Consider the following 17884-nt stretch of genomic DNA (forward strand, 5'->3'; position numbering starts at 1 on the left):
CAACATGCCTAATGTTCAAGCCTATCCCCATGCTTCCTCAACAATTTCAGAATTGTGTACCGTTATAAGCTGCCTCTCAGAATCGGCTTCTTTCATGCAAAATGACACCATAGTGGATAGTTGAAATTTTTATTTTTTATAAGCGTTACAATTAGAGTAGGCCACTGGACATCACTAGCCAACTTCCTGTAATATGAGACCGAGATGTCGTGTGTTACATCTGGGTAAATTGCTTGAATTGCGATGTCGGACTCTGCATTCAGTTAGATGCAATATTCAGTTAGATGCAATATTCAGTTAGATGACGCAGGAGGGAAGACTGTATACTTATAAAGCGCATGCCCAAAAATAATATAAGTAGAACAAGAATTTCTATCTTAAAATAAGATTTTAAAACACTGTGCACAAGCATGGATTGCAGGTACCTATATGGTGACGCACGGCCACTCAGCTGTACTTTAAATGATGCCGTATGGTGACATTAGGCTCTTAAAGGTTAAAAAGTATTTAAAAATGTTCATCAATTATAATAAATATTTATATACTAAAATTTTTGTTAAGATTGTTTATCTTATCTGTCCCAATTTTAACACCGCACATAGTTCCACCACTATGGGAGTCATTCCTCTTATTCTCAGTGCATATTGTGTATATCTCTGAGAAAAAGAGGAACGACTCTCATGGTGCTGAAACATGTTGTGAAATAACAAGTGAAATTGAGTGCACTAAAAGACAGACACTGCAGATATATCATGAACGAAAATCAGTGCAACAGGGCGCTAAAATACAATATTATGAATCTGCTTTGTTGGTAAATTCAATAACTGGTGCTATTCATCCTCTTAATAGCATCAAAGTAATCATGTGCATCCTAGTGCAATCACCTTGAAGTAGGCCCCTCTCCGGCATAATTCAAATTTCCTCGATAAGAAATATGCCGTTTCACAGTCAAAAGAAACTGGATATCATTTCATCCACCATTCTGTTTGTGTGAAAGATACTGCTAATAAGAATGACTTCTACAATGACAATGAAAGAATAAGGGCATCCAATAAGGTTTATTCTCATACATATAAGATTCTTTCTCTGATTAAGGTTTTTCATTCCTCATGTTTTTCCAGGTTGAAGAAATCATGGAGACACTTGGGCTTGTGGAGTGCTGTGATACTCGAACTACAAACCTTTCTGGGGGCCAGCGGAAGCGTCTTTCAATTGCCTTAGAGCTTGTCAATAATCCACCAGTCATGTTCTTCGATGAACCAACAAGGTGAAAAATAATGTAAAGTACGAAGGTTATAAGCAACACTTAAAATAGGGTAAAAGTGAAATTTCATTTGCATAGTGGATCAAAATTTGACAGCCCAGAAGAACTCTTCGATGCTCAATTTCTTTCATCCTGCTTGTGAGTATTGCCACATGATAGTGACTAGACAGGTTGATATCTGAATATGATATTTAAATGTTTTGAGGAAAGGTATCCATTTTTCAGAATTTTTTTTGCTGTAAAGATTTGATTATTCTGCAGAACCTCCATTATATCATTGTCAATATAGAGTTTGACGACCTGAGCAGCACTGTGGAACTTATCAGGAAGTTTGTTGATTTCTGTATTTCCATACAAAATCTAAAACATCTTCAATATAATTTTCTTCCTGTGAGTCTGTGTCATAAGACTTAGAATTGTTTATTATTTACCATGATTTCGTGTAATTTAGTGTGAAATGTACTCAGACATTTCTCATCAAAAATCACACTACTATACTTTGTGACTTGTCATCAGCTTTTCTGTCTCAAGTATGTGATAATATGTCAGCAAAAATTCTGCAACTTTCATTTATTCAATGAAATCTGCTGTAGGCCTCTTTCATGTTGCCATGCTCATGTACTCAGCAGCCAGAGATTAATTAGAAGTATTCATTTTGGAATAGGCACTAGAGAATATGAATTTGTTTATTATGAAAGCTTTGTCAAAGGAAGTCAGTATTCTTAGTATTGAAGTATTCAGCAGCTGATCGAAGCCCAGACTGACCTAAATCATCTCTGGTACATTTAAGTAAGAGCACTAGCCTAAACAGCATGTCCACAGAAATGTTGTGCCTGACCTGGACACATGCTTAGATAGGAATTCATGCTGATCACCACAACATGTCCACAAGATGTTAATGTAAATAATGGTTTCTGTCGCAGTGGTTTGGACAGCTCATCCTGTTTCCAGTGCCTCTCTCTATTGAAGAGTTTGGCCAGAGGTGGTCGCACCATCATCTGCACCATTCATCAACCAAGTGCCAGGCTCTTTGAGATGTTTGATCATTTGTTCACTTTGGCTGAGGGGCAATGTATCTACCAGGGTAGTGTTCAGGGGCTGGTACCCTTTCTGTCCTCAGTAGGATTTGAGTGTCCAAGCTACCACAATCCAGCAGACTATGGTAAGTGTCTGAATGGGAAAATGTGTTTATACTGGATCTAGGATATAGATTGTCATGTTATGGAAATAGGCTGCGATTGCTAGCTTTACACTGTGAAGAAATGAATGCAGCTGCTTTCCAATTTATGTGATAAGTGTGTTCCAGAAAAGTGGTAGACGGTAAAATCAAGTAAAGAAAATTCAGTGGAAGTGTCTGAGATTCGCTACAAAAAATCATCAGGATATTCTTTCTGTTATTTAAACTGATTTTCTAGTATAGTGCAATATATCCTTTTTCCAATTTTAATTATACTTATGTCATTTTAGTATGAATAGTTTGTGTTTATAACTACATACTTAGTTTTAAAAAGAAATCTAGACAATGATAACAAATGGGATGGTATAATATCCCTGAAATATGCACAAAAACCTGCACCACCAGGTCAAAACCACTTGCCCAGTTTTCATGAGAGATAAACATACATGGTCTCTCTCTCTCTCTGCTTTTCCACCTAATTTTTTTTTTCTAAGAGCTGAGGGGAATAAACTGCTCAAGAATTTTAGTGAGCAAAGATGGTAATAAGGAAATACTCTACTGAATATTCCCTTGTCTCCACAAAGAATGACAGTAATAGATACACAGAAGAGGTTGTGTGGCTAAGTCAGATTTCCCTTTCTCCTCTTGCATTGCTCTTCTACCACCCACACAACACCCTACTCTCTTTACTCCCCACGCCTCTCTCTCTCAGTATAAATTAATATTAGTCATTTGTGATTCAGCCTGTATGCATCCTATCATTTTAAAGCAATATCATCCCTGTTAAAACTTAAATAGAATAAGTGCTTGAATAAATTCCTGGGCTAATATATTTTTCAGCTATTTTAAAAATCAGCTTAATGTGGAATTACCTTTGTTTTGTGTTCAAAAGTCAAAAGTACGAATAACAGTCCTTTGATATTTTTAATACATTGACCAGTTTGTTGCTCATGTTCACCAGTTTCAGAAGCAAAATTTAATAGCAGTATTATTAGAATTATAAGACATAACAGTGTTATAGTTTACAATGAATATAACGTATACATATACATATTATTATTATTATTATTATTGGAGGGGGTGGGTTTCCCCATGCACCGCGACTAATAGTCTATTGTACATCCCCCTTTGACATTCCACAAGTCGCCATACCCTGCCGGTACTGGTGCTCGCTATCAGCCCTGTTCAGCCAGCAAAGCTGGCAGTGGTTCCCGATACTTCCCCATCTACAGGAGACATTGGAAACTACTTGGGCGGGAAACTTTGCTTAATTTTGCTTAATTTTGCTTAGAGGTCTCCTAGAGACATGAGGATCTTTTACGTGCCATAAATCTACGACACGGGACCTACGGCTTAAAGTCCCTCTCGGAGGACTTGTTCCCTGAATTTTTTCGCCCTTAAAAATTGCATGACCTCTGCCGAGTTTGAATCCGTTTACCTTGAGTCATGAGGTGGGAACGTTACCCCTAGACTACGGAGGCTGCTATACATATACATATATATTAAAATAAGTATTCCATGTTAAATTCTTTCATGAAATTTTGTCCAGAAAAAAGTTGAAGTAAAAGAATTCTTATCCTGATGAGCTTATGATTATTTTAGAGTTTTAAGTTTGGTTGAAAGAAGAAGTGATATGTCCACTTCTGTCTCTTTATGTTGTGGCACCCAAATACTGGCATCCTTCAGTGTTTAAAAAATGCTGATTTTGTACTTGTTAAACACCATAACAGACTGAATCATATGAATTTGCTGCTGCTTTCCAGTGATGGAGGTGGCCTGTGGTGAGCATGGTGAGAGCATCCCCAAGCTGGTCACAGCTGTTAATAACGGAAAGTGTAACAATCTTAACCAGCAGCAGCCTACAGCCAGTGCAACAGAAACATGCATAGCCAATGACATCATCAAGGAAAACACTGACAGTAAGTAGAAGTGTTTGGACTAGTTGCAGTGATGTGAGCAGATATACTCTTAAGGGGAAATGTGAAACTGTAGAATGATTGAAGTGTATACATTGACATTGTCCCTTTCCTAGTCTGGTTTCTATCTGAACAGCTTATACCTGATTTATTCCTCTGTTAAGTGTGAACATTTTTTTTAATGTATTAATACTGACTTCAGAAAGAAACCAGGACTGAAGCAAATACAGCATCATTATAGCAGATGGGCTGTTGCTTGCTAGTGCATACTGAGGCATGCACTTCGTAAATCTAGTAGAATTCTTCAGTCACCATTAAAGTTACAGGCATGATTGACCCAAGCAAAAAGGCGTTTTTAAAACTGGGTGAATTTGTTGCTTTGAATAGTAAAATATGGATACTTCAGATGGTTTAAGATGTTCTGGTATCATCACAGATTCAAGGATGGTTATGAATAGTTAGAATATTTTTCTTGCAGCAGATGCCCTTTAACACTGCAAAATGAGAACAGTGTGAGAAGGTGGAGTAGTTTGTATGTAGTGACTCTTATGTGGTAGGGATGTTTGCAAAGGAAGTTAGAATTTTGATTGGTGTTTGCCACTCAATTCTCATTTTTCCTGAAATTTTGTTGCATCAGCAAACCGGAAATACCAAGTATACAGATGGAAAAACAGTGTGACAGCCAGATTGGTATTAACTCAATTGTGAGCATGCACAGCTAGCCAAAGCTCAGGTAAATAATCGTTGACTTTTAAATGTGGAGGCCCAGTTTCAATCCCAGAGTTGTCCTTGTGTGATTGGTGGTTGGAAAAGTGACATAGGAACAGTTTTCTCTTTGTGTTTTGATTTTCCTCCTGTCACCATTCCACCAATGCTCTCACCAGGGATTGGTACAATAGGCTCATTTGAGGCCACAGTCTCACCCCACTCCTACAGCTATTTCCTAATCATGAATTTATTAGTGCTACAGATAATAATGAGCTGAACTTTCTGCAGGAGATCACAGGAAATGAAAAAGTAATGTTTCCTGTATTACTCTCAAAGTAAATAATAGTCATTCAAGTCACCATTGTTGCTATAGGCATGATTTTCTAGTAACAGTTTGAAAGGGAAGGTGAAGGCAGCAAATTGTGCAAGAAGAGTTCATTGCTTAGCATGAAAGCTACAAGAGGGGCTTGCCTGCTTGGCTGTATTCATGGTTTGAATACAAGAAATCGAAAGCAATTATATTTGCCAAACTCAAATTTTTCTGCTTTTCAGAAAGGTACTATGTTTACTGCTATTAAACTATTCAACAGATTGCCCATAACCATTCAAAGCCTTAAAGAGGATAGAATTATTTTTAAAAATAAGCTGCCTTTATATCTTATGAATAATTCCTTTTATACAGTTTCTGAATATGTGGAGCATAACATAAACAATTAGTTTTAGTTATTCTGTTATCTGTGTGTCTGTTTAAATTTTTTGTATTTTTTTTTATATGACAACTTTCATGTCCATTTGTTTTGGACTTATGAAATGAAATGTATGTATGTATGTGAGAAACAGTTCATGTAATGTGTCCAAAGATTGGGTGCTTCAGCATGGCAGTGTCCCACCATATGAGGCATTACTTGTGCATTAGAATTCATCATACATGGCATTTCTTCCTCACCTGTTCCGGTCTTGGACTCTAAGATTTATGTCTTTCCATGGACGAAGGACCAGCTGAAGCCTGTCACATGGAAGATCCATTAGACATTCAGGAGGCTTTGAACAGTTCTTTGCTGGAGGTTGTGCATGGCACCTTGCAGAAATATTTCAGACAACTTCATGAGCAGTAGTAGAAATGATTTGCTGCTGAAATTGAGATATAGCTTCTATCCTGGAATTGTTTGAGGTTCAACATTATATCTACTCAGTCAGTAGTGTTTACTGAAACCAGGTTTCTATATTTACAGAAGTACTTGTGAATGGCATGGCTGAGCACAAATCTGGCAGTACGGTGTCAGCTCCGGGAATGACATGCACAACATCCCTCCTGGAGTCAGATGAGAGCTTGAACCAGTGCAAACAGAATACAGGGTTTCCAACCTCCAGTTTTCTACAATTCTACATCCTACTCAAACGAACATTTCTGTCCACCATGAGGGACCAGGTGAGTAATATCTGTCTAGTTGGGGTTGAGGTTCTCACAGCGGTGACTATGAAGAGTGCAGTCTTCCAGGCTTTAATGCCGTGGTTTCTTGCTTGGCTTATTCTTTGGCCCTGAAGCTGGAGGTGGTATGTTCCACTGAAATGTTTGGCTCTCTCCTGGCTGTACAGTGTTACAACCCAGAAGACATACTGTTTTGTGTCTGTCTAGAGTGTATTATTGTTAGTATTCCAGTTCTGCCTTGTACTCAGATGAATATCTTGTACATCATGAAGGACTGAGTGAATGATGTCCACATATTAATGGTAATATTCTAATTTGATGTCCTACTCAGAGAAACATCACTGTCCACAATAAGGGACCAAGAGAGAAACACCTACATACCTTGTCATATTAGTGGTAACATCCTACCCAGTCAAACATCCCTGTCCACAGTGAGGAGCCCGACTAGTAATTTATATCTCTAAATCCTAGTAGTGTTAAGGTCCTTAACTTCAACATCCTGCATGGAACCATAACAGCAGTGTTCACACCTAAAGATACTGGTAATGTTTAGAATTTTATAACTTCCCAAACATTCCATTCTATGATAAGTGGACAAGTGTGTAATCTGTAGTTAAGACCCTTACTGATGTTGACAGTCTCTTAGTTTGTATCCTTGTCTTTCAGACTCTAACACAGATGAGGTTTTTCTCTCATGTTGTGGTTGGGCTGCTCATAGGGATGATTTACTTTGGGATTGGCAATGAAGCTTCCAAAGTAATAAACAATTCCGGCTGCATTTTCTTCACTGTGCTTTTCCTCATGTTCACTGCCATGATGCCAACTATTCTCACATGTAAGTATGACATCAAACCACCATACAGTGCAGAACACACCGATCATATACACACCCAGACAAGAAACACATACGCCATATTGTGTGATTATATAAAGATACATATTGTGGGAATAGCATACCAATATCCACACACTAACAACTCGTACATCATAGTAACTTGTCTTTGGGCTTCACAACCAGGCTTACTGCGTAGGAAGCTTCTACAACAAGACCTACAAACAACATACATGTCTAGTTCCTACACTGTAGCTTTGGGCTTCACAACTGGACTTACTACATAGGAAGCTTCTACAACTAGACCTACAAACAACATACATGCCCAATATTTCTACACTGTAGCAGTGAAACCTTAAACATTTATGTTGGCATACACATCCTTCACCTACCATCAGAAAACCTTTAATATTTTTTAAACATTTTTAATATACCTTTAATATTTTTTTAATAATGTAATATATTCAACATGTTCTAACTTTTATATATGATATACCTTCATATTTATCTCTTATCTTATTTATGTATTTCCTACATCATCTCGAGGCAAAAATTTTATGTTAGTATATAACACGATGCATTGCACCGATAAGGATCCATATCGGTATTTCAATATATGAAATCAAAACTGAATAATTGTTTTGTTAGACAGCAGACATAATTCATATATATATATAACACACAGCAGGATGCAACTAATGAATATATGACAGGCAGGTTGTGAAATGGAGTGTTTGTGGCAAATGCTTCCAGGTGTGGAGATATGGTATGAGGAATTATAATTGAATAACTATACAAGTTTTTACTAACACAGTTTTCCATCACCAGGAAGCCAATGGAAATAGTATTGTCATGCTTTTAAAAATCAGTTCTTAATAGAGTCCAAAATTAATAAAATATTTGTTTGATTGTTTTTTATTTATTCATGTAGCAAATTCCACTCTAGTGTGAAATTTTGGATAATAGGTGGATTCTGTATTCATACACAGCAGTAAATATCTATAGAAATGGAATTGTTTGTGATCCATGCACATTATCATTCATGGGTCATTTAATTCACATGGAGAGTACATAGGCAAGTCAATAAGTAAGTTACAAATGGATATAGAGCTTAAACAAATAAGAGTACTGATTTGAAAAATTCTTTTATTTCTCAGCATAATCTCCCTGTACACTGAGGCACTTGTCCCGTCATTTCACAAGCCCCTGAAAACCAGTGGCATAAAATTATTTGGGTTGCTAGTCAGAACCATGTGGTGACTTCCCTTTCTACAGCTTTCTACAGCATCACTTTCCTGGAGGATGGTGGGTGTCACCTTAATTTTTTCTTTAGCATGTGAAGCAGGATGTTTCCACTGCATTGACGCATGCTTTGTCTTTGGGTTGGTAATGGTGAACCCAAAACTCATCACCTGTGACAATTTGGGCTAGCATTTCATGTCCTTCATCATGGTAGCAATTGATATGCTGTAATGCCAGACCCATTCTTTGCATTTTTTGTTGTGGGGTCAGCATGCGCGGCACTCATCATGCACAGACTTTGTGAAAACCTAACCTGTCATGCATTATAAGGTAGACCATGCCATGTGAACAAGCCTGATTCTGACAGCAGCCCAAAGAATTTTATGCTGCTGGTTTTCAGGTGCTTGTGAAATGATGGGACAAATGCCTCAATGTACAGAGAGATTATGTTGAGAAATAAAAGCATGTTAAAATCAGTATTCTACATTGTTTAAGTTCTATATCCATTTGTAACTTACTTATTGACTTACCCTCGTATTATGGATATTTTTATTTTTCCTTCATGGATCCAAAACACAGTGAAACTTCCACATACAGTATATTGTAATACCTGATACTTCTTTACGTAAAGGTTATAGTCTATGTCAATGATTTCAAAATTGTATACTGTCGAGGATACCAGTGGTAACGTTGGCTTTCAATACACTTAACAGCCCAAAAACTTTTCTGTAGAAATTATAGGTATAAGAATTATTTGAAGAGTTCTGTCTTCTTGGATGTAATGCCATGTAGCCTGTTGAAAGTCAGCTGACATTTCAGAGGAACCTGCTGCCTCCATCTGCAGGGTTGAAGAATAAGCCAAGCCTCTTCACATAGTGTAATAATTTTTAAAATACAAAAGAATATAATTAGAATCATTACAGGATGTAGAAGTAGAGATTCATGTAGAGAATTATTTAAGAAATTAAAAATTCTACCTCTTCAATCGCAATACATATTATCGCTTCTCTTATTTGTTGTTTACAACAAAGATAAATTCAAATTAAATTCTGATGTCTATAACATGAATACTAGACAAAAATATAACTTCCACCTACCCTCATCAACTTTATCAGTATATCAAAAAGGAGTCTACTTTACTGGCATAAAAGTGTTCAACAATCTGCCACAAAGTATTAAAAACTTGGGCAATGATACTAAAAAGTTTAAATCAGAGTTAAAGAATTATCTACATGCTCATTCCTTCTACTCTTTAGATGAATACTTCAATGTAAATAGAGAATGATGTAAAATTAAGTTATATTAATTTTTTAAGCTGAAATTGCCTGTACTTATGTATGTAACCTTTTGACTTGTTCTGTATCCATTCATTCATTCATTCATTTATTTTTCGTTCCATGGATCCACAATACAAGTGAGATATAGGACATGTCCATACAAAGGTACTAACCTGCTTAGAATTTATAGAATGTAAATAAATTCAATTCAAGCATGAAGCCTATGTGAAAACAGGTGGCAAGTGCAGAGTTTCCTTACTTGGTTTATTCTTTGACCCTGAAGATGAAGGCTATGTGTTCCTCTGAAATGTCGAGTTAATTTCAATGGACTACATGGCATTGTAAGCCAAAAGATGGAACTCTTGATAACCACCGATGTGAGAACCTCAAATCCTACATAAAAATTATTTATTATCCATAAGCACCAAGACAGGTACTAAAATCACACTGTGAGATTGTTCATTAAAGAGAAGCCCATATGAACTTATTGATAAAGATGAGCACAGCAGTGAGTAGTGTAATAGCATTAATTTCTTAACCACTTATAAATCCAAAGAACACAATGGGAGTTCCAATTTGTCATCTGAAGTATACAAGAGGAAATTTTCTAGCCACTAGGTACAGTGCTGTGCAGAAGATTGCAGTCTTTTGTTTTATGCCCTGTCTTATTTGTTCTTTGTTTTTGTTTCTCTATGGGGATTTGTCACTATTTTTCAATGCAAAAATGGAAACAATTTCAGAAACATTGGCCTGTATAGATATCACTCATAGAAGCAGAGGGTGTCTATATGAAACTGGCATTTTTGTAAAAGAGGTGTTTGTTGTGTAGAGCACAGAATGTAATTACTCACAAGTTTTCCTTGCAGAGAACAAAATTAATGTATATTCATTTTGCATACAGTTCCAGTAGAAATGGCCGTGTTTGTGAGAGAGCATTTAAACTATTGGTACTCTCTGAAGTCCTTCTACTTTGCAAAAACAATGGCAGACCTTCCTTTTCAGGTAAGAGTCAATTGCAAAATGATTGGAGTAACTGACTCCTAAAGCATTGCATTTTGTCAAGTATACCTCACACAGTAGTGTGCACTGTAATTGTGCCATCATTTTGAACAATGGAAATGGGTTGCAGATTGTGTTTTCCATCATCTATGTGGCGATTGTATACTTCATGACATCGCAGCCACCTGAGGCCATGCGATTTGTGATGTTGCTCACCATGTGCATTCTCACATCCCTTGTAGCTCAGAGTCTTGGCCTTCTTATAGGAGCAGCCATGAGTGTGGAGGTAGGTATGGTTACGTGATTCTTTAGCTTTCAGGACAGTTTTGTCTGGTGATCTAGAGGTAAGCTCTGCTGCTAAATATCTCACGTTCAGTGTAGATTACTCCACATGTTTACCCTGTGTCTCATTTGGCAGAGGTTTTGTATAGTGAAGTCTGTTAGAATTCTGATTTGAAGTCTCTTCCTTTCCTGTCATCTTTCTGTCACTATACTGTTTTGTATTCCTTCTCTCTTCTAAGGTTGTCAGATGTCAGAAAGCAGAATAGACTATAAATTAGGTGACAACAAAAATTGTAGAACAGTAACACAGAAGAGTTTATATGATTGTTTGATCACAGTATTGACAGTTTTCATTAAATGAAAAATATAAAATGGGTTTCAGGAACATTTTGATTTCTTATCAAAATAATTCTGCATATCTTGCTAAAACACTTAGTAATTTATTGATAAGAAATGTTCAATTCTGTTGTTTTTTATTGCCACAAATAAAGACTACATCATGTCATGTGTAGTACTAAAGGGAAACATGCAGATTACAGGTTATATTTGAGCTTGTGTCATTATTTAGAAATATTTTTAATTACATTTTGTTAGCAAATTTCAAAATTTAAACTTTCTGGAAATTTGCCGTGCCATAGCTCAAGTCGTTAGTCACTGGATTCCCACCGTAGTGGCCCGGGTCCGATCCCCGATCTGGTCAAGTGAGATTTGTGATGGATAAAGTGGTGGTGGCGCGGGTTTTCTCTGAGTACTTCAGTTTCCCTTGCCAATCTTCATTCTACCAAATTCTCTATCATCATAATTACCCAGGGCAGGCCATAATAGGCCAATCAGTGGCTGCCATGCCGAGTGGACCCAGTTGGACTCCACCCCCCACTAAGCGAATTTTTTCTAGAAATTTAATTTTTCCAGAATAAATTCAGTCCTGACATACTCTGTAAGAGCAGAATTTTACAGTACAGTGTTTTTATTTCAGAATGGAGTGTTTTTTGGGCCAGTAGCTTCAGTCCCAATTCTTCTGTTCTCTGGTTTCTTTGTGAACTTCAACACAATACCTGGCTATCTGCAGTGGGTTCCATATATCAGTTACATCCGATATGGCTTTGAGGGAGCAATGATCTCTATATATGGCTATGGTCGTGAGAGGCTTTCCTGCTCAGAAGCATACTGCCACTTTAGAAACCCAACAAAGTTCCTTGAGGAGATGGACATGGCAACAGCACAGTACTGGATTGATGCTCTTGCCCTGGCTGGTTTCTTTCTCCTTCTTCGTTGTGTTGCGTATTTTGTGCTTCGCTTAAAACTCCGCTCAAAGAAATGAAAAAATACAAATCAATGGTAAATCGTACAGTGCAATGCAATTAATTTTACATCAACGAATATACTTCTTGACTCCTGCATCACAGTGACATTATGGCAGAAGTTTTACCGCTAAGCACTTACTTGCTTGGATAATTTGTTGAGCGATTTATTAAGTGTAAGGTCTTTGTGAACTGCACAGACTGTTTGCAAAGAACATAAAATGTGACCATGATGGAGCATGATGTTGAGATACTGTGGCAGTGAACATTTAATTATTGAACACATAATGGTTACCCAAGAACTATACACATTCACTGTCTTAGCACAGTTACAACATTTGGTTCATTGTCTTATTAAACTTTTTGTTTTAAAGCTATTAGCACAAAGTTCTGGAAAACATCAAACAAATCTCATGGGGTGCAACTCCTAGAAAATATTTCTCTTAGCTCCCACAATCATGTTAACTCTAGGGTTTTCCCACTTTCTTAACTTATGGGTACTAGGGAATGTTCCTTCACGGTAAAGTAGTTGGAGCATGACTGTGACAGCTCACCTCCGCCTAGTGTTGAAGTTAAGATTATATGGAGTTTTACCTCCATTCCATCAATATACATTTACTACTTGGTGCTTAGGTATAGAGATAATTTTAAAAACAAATTATAAGTATCACATATATACAATAAGCACAAATTATTTATTTGTATGGTTGTCACCATGAAGAGTATTCCATATTCCTTTACACGAAGTGTCCCAAAGGGTGCTTACATGGTTACACAGTTTTATATCAATAGGGTTACTATCACCATTTGACCCTGAGGAAAGCACTGGACATAATTTTATTCTCTCATACAGAATTTAAATTTAATTTGCAATATAACGATAATAAACTCTTGTTAATTTTTGTAATATTAAAGTATGAAGAAACACGTGAAATTGCAAAAAGAAGGCTTTCAAAATATCCCTCCAGCCAAACAATGTAATTGTTATTACACTCTACAGCCATTTTTTGTTCAGAAGGCACGATTCAGTAAAACCACCATAAGCTTCAGTACAATCTTAGCTAAAATTTGAAACGTGGGGTATTCTGAGCACAAAATATGAATCCTAACCACTATATTATGACATGATTTCATTACTTCATAAAGGCACGTAATGCAAAATCTGTGTCTAGGTACCCCACATTAAAAGTTTTCTTTTGTTATGAATTTCTTATCTGCTAGTAAACAGTTTCAAAGCTTCATCTTCCAGATCTATTAATATAAGAAACTCACAGCTGGAATAATAAAAAGTCCTGCTGAAAGGGCTCTTCATATTGGTATTAACCCAATGGTATATAATGACAACTATATGTAGTATATAAAATTTTTTGTTTTTAGTCCACTTCAACAAAAGTATGGATATAATCAGCAAGGATCTATATGCTGTCAGTACTTCATATCCAGGTCAGAACGTTTTATTATTAATATTTTAGTCCAGATTAATTTTCAAAATTTCTGACTTTTTGTTGGTTTGTTTATAGTGATTTCTGTTGACAGAGTATGAAAATCTCTATCAACAAATACAACTTTCTTATAAAAGAGTCCACAACTTGTATGGCACATGGCAGATGGTAGGAACCCACATAAGAGCATATGTCATAGTGAAATGTTGCACTGAGGCTGCTGCAATATGCAACACAGTAGACTGTAATGTGGTGTGGAGCCCACTGCATGTTGAATCGGAAAATTTTGGCCCATTCCCTCTAATCCTTTTAATGCTTAAAAAATAAGAGCTTTTGCAAGAATAAAGTTCCAGTAAGCTAATAAAAATCTTAGTTGGGCATATTAAAGGTTAAATGTTTCCAGATTCACCACTGTTGTAGGCGTTATTTAAAGAAATCCATACACTCTGTGCTTATAGCTATAAAGTCAAGTCTTCCCCAGGTTTACTGCTTTTACACATGCATAATGTCTGAACAGTACTGTCACTTAATAATCTTCAGATTCCATTGTACCGTAACTAAAAATTAACGGTGAATATTAAAGTAGACTGTGAATTCTGATAGGTAGGAAGGAGCTGAATGTTGAATATTTGTTGTATCTTAGTATAGGTTGGAATGACAGCCTAGTATTTATTTTAACAGATTAACACAGTGCCAATAATGGCAGTCATCACTATAATAATTATACTTTTTCTTGTCCAGCAGCTAACACAGTGACAGATAAGCACTGAAATGTTTGTACTTCAGTCAAGAATGATTGTAACTCTGGTTTGTAACAGTATTTAGAAAGCATAATAATAAAATCTTGGGGTATGCTATAGCATAGTTGGTTGAGGCACCATGCTACAGGCTGGAAGGTCAAGGGATCAAGTCCTGATGGGGTGGATTTTTTGGCAGTTTACCTAATCATTCCAGCCGCACTATGGCCCTGGGGTCAACTCAGCCTTAACAGAAATGAGTACCAGGAATCTTCCTGTGGGGTAAAGAGCAGCTGGCTCATAAGGCTGACAATCTTACCACCATCTGTCAGCTGATTGTCTAGAGAAAATGTGGGAGCCTCAATGTCTCGCAACCCTGTGGGCCTTTGCAGCCTGTTACTGGGACAGCTTTACCTTTTCCGTTACCTTCATAATAACAAAATCTTAGATTTGTATAATGTTACAAAGTATCAGAGCATTTTTGCTGCTGATATGTGGCAATGCTGCATGCTGGTGCCTGTTCCATAAAACATACATATGTATTAATGAATCGAAAATGAGCTAATACAGAAAGTTCTAGGAAAGACAGATATTTTTGAACTGCCTTCTCACTTGTCACATTTGAATACAAGATTTCTTTCCAGAAAGTGAAGAGCTGAAATCTATAACTGCTACCAGTATTTAAGAGCAAAGGAATATGGCATGCAAATATGGATCTCAACAAGCATGTAATTCATTATGGAAGAAATCAATTTTATGCAGGTCATCTGATTTAAATTTTAGAAATTTGTATCAGTAGGGCCATAAATATGATAATATACTCATATTAAGGAGAACAATACAAATTTCTAGCATTTTTCCAATGCCTTCCCTCTTCCCCCAGAAAATCCTCCTACCTTTCGTAGTGATTTTCTGCTGACATGCTTTATATTTAATTTTTAAATTTCATACCTGTATTATCTATTTTTAATTTTGAAATCTGATGTATATATAGTATTAAGTCAGATCTGAACTAATTTAACTAACACATTTTCAAATTTATACCACAGTTGTAGTTTTATATGAATTCAATCACCATTTGTACATTTCATTTCCAGATGATGGCCTCTCTGGGTCAAAGCATTTTGTGACTGGAATAATAAAAACGTTTGTGTGACAGCAACCCCTCCATTCTTCTTCTGTCCTGAAGTTCATACACACCAAATGACATAATCTGTTAAGTGTGGTGGTGGTGGTGGTGATGATGATGATGATGATGATGACACAGCGATTTTATGGCATACAGTTTTTTTTTCTCTTGGTTCTAATTGAAGTTTACATGTTACTTGCAGTATCTGTTTAAAATTTATTTAACATTTTCATTAATTCACTTTTCAATTTAATCTTAAAATTCATATGTAAGATTTGAGGCTTTCACAGCGGTGACTATGAAGAAAGCAGTCTTCTGGGATTTGGCACCGTGTATATGTGGTGTTAACCGACGTTAACAGTGGAATAATGACTGGCAGGAGAAAACCAGAGTACTTGACATAAAATCTCTCCTGATGCTAGTTCAGATGTTCTAAGTCTTTCCATCTACTTCTGCTTCTTTATTTATTTATTTATTTATTTACATTTATACATTCCGTTGATCCTTATGGTACAGCTGACCAGTGGATATGGATTTTGTCCCAAGCTAATAGATTAAAATACGCAAAATACAAAAACTACATACATACTTTTGTCATTAAGACAGTTAAAAGATTTATATTAATGTACAATGCATAAAATGATCAAAATTATAAAACAATAATTGATACAAAATACTTAGGTAATGATATAAAATTATAACATATCAGGGGTACAATTACCAATTTTAATTACATACATGGTTAAAATATTCCTCTAAGGAATAAAAAGAATTTGAAAGAAAAAATCTTTTTAGCCTCAGTTTAAATAGTTTCACATCATTACTCATACTCTTGATTCTGGATGGCAGGTGGTTATAAGCCTTAATACCAAAATAATATGGTCCTTTCTGAAAGATTGTTAGGCGTGATGTGGGAAGGTGCAAATTTGTGGTATGTCTAGTATTGAGATTGTGGGTCTCATAGTTTGAACTGTATAGGTCTCTATTATTTACAACAAACAGAATTATAGAGTATATATACTGTGAGTACATTGGTAATATTTTTAGGTTTTTGAATAGTTCCCTACATGAGTCTCTAGTTCTTACATTCATAATAGTTCTAATGATCCGCTTTTGCATTCTGAAAACATTTATACTAGTTGCTGAGCTACCCCAGAAAATTATCCCATATTCCATGATAGTATGCACATAGGCAAAGTAGATCATCCTTAGGGTTTCCTGTGACATGAGACCTCTTACAGTTCTAATTGCATAGCAAGCTGCACTCATTTTAATTACTAATTTATCAATATGAGACTTCCATGATAATGTTTCATCAATATAAATACCTAGAAACTTAATATTTGGCACATTAGTGATATTCTTATTTTGATGATATATGCTTATGTCTGTTACCAAACTATTTTTAGTCCTGAACAGGAGATGGTGGGTTTTATTAAAATTTAAGGATAGCAGGTTAGCTTCAAACCATTTGTTTATGGCTAAGAATTGTTTATTCATATTAATTTCCAAATTATGAGGGCTCGAATCGGATATTATGATACTAGTATCGTCAGCGAATAAAATAATCTTCGCATTATTTGTTATTACTTTGGGTAAGTCATTAATATACAATAAGAAAAATAAAGGACCTAATATAGAGCCTTGTGGGACACCATATTTGATGATCTCCCAATCAGAAAAGGTGGTATTATAGGTTGTCCTATTATTTAATACTACCTTTTGGTATCTATTGTTCAAATAAGACTTGATTAATTTTTTAAATACTCCATTTATCCCATAGTATCCCAGTTTATTTAAAAATATTTCGTGGTTAACACAGTCAAATGCTTTCTTCAGGTCACAGAAAATGCCCCCAATAGTTAATTTATTGTTCATGGCTACTAAAATTTCATTTAATAATTTAAAAGAGGCCCTATTTGTTGTAGAGTTTTTTCTAAATCCATATTGATCACTAGCAAGTATCTTATTTTGTATTAGATGCTGGTTAAGCCTTGAATATATTACCTTTTCAAATACCTTAGAGAAAGCCGGTAACAAAGATATTGGTCTATAGTTAGAGATGTTAAGTTTATCCCCACTTTTAAATACTGGTTTTACTATTGAAAATTTCAGTCTAGTTGGGTAAATTCCTGAAGAAAGAGATTTA

At 35.9% G+C, this 17884-nt stretch overlaps 1 protein-coding gene across 2 annotated transcripts in view; it reads left to right on the plus strand.

Moving 5' to 3' along the window:
- Window positions 1-12634, plus strand: part of LOC111872502 (ATP-binding cassette sub-family G member 4) — a 37511-nt gene extending 24877 nt beyond the window's left edge. For both annotated transcript variants that reach the window (XM_023866483.2, XM_023866484.2), the window contains 8 exons: window positions 1122-1267; window positions 2188-2426; window positions 4205-4360; window positions 6298-6494; window positions 7161-7329; window positions 10747-10847; window positions 10975-11130; window positions 12103-12634. In XM_023866483.2, coding sequence (XP_023722251.1) covers window positions 1122-1267; window positions 2188-2426; window positions 4205-4360; window positions 6298-6494; window positions 7161-7329; window positions 10747-10847; window positions 10975-11130; window positions 12103-12447 — 1509 coding nt within the window. In that variant the 3' untranslated portion in view covers window positions 12448-12634. The remainder of the gene's footprint in view (window positions 1-1121; window positions 1268-2187; window positions 2427-4204; window positions 4361-6297; window positions 6495-7160; window positions 7330-10746; window positions 10848-10974; window positions 11131-12102) is intronic.
- Window positions 12635-17884: the final 5250 nt, after the last annotated feature.

The sequence above is a fragment of the Cryptotermes secundus genome, unplaced genomic scaffold (genome assembly GCF_002891405.2).
Source record: "Cryptotermes secundus unplaced genomic scaffold, Csec_1.0 scaffold537, whole genome shotgun sequence".
Classification (NCBI taxonomy): domain Eukaryota; kingdom Metazoa; phylum Arthropoda; class Insecta; order Blattodea; family Kalotermitidae; genus Cryptotermes; species Cryptotermes secundus.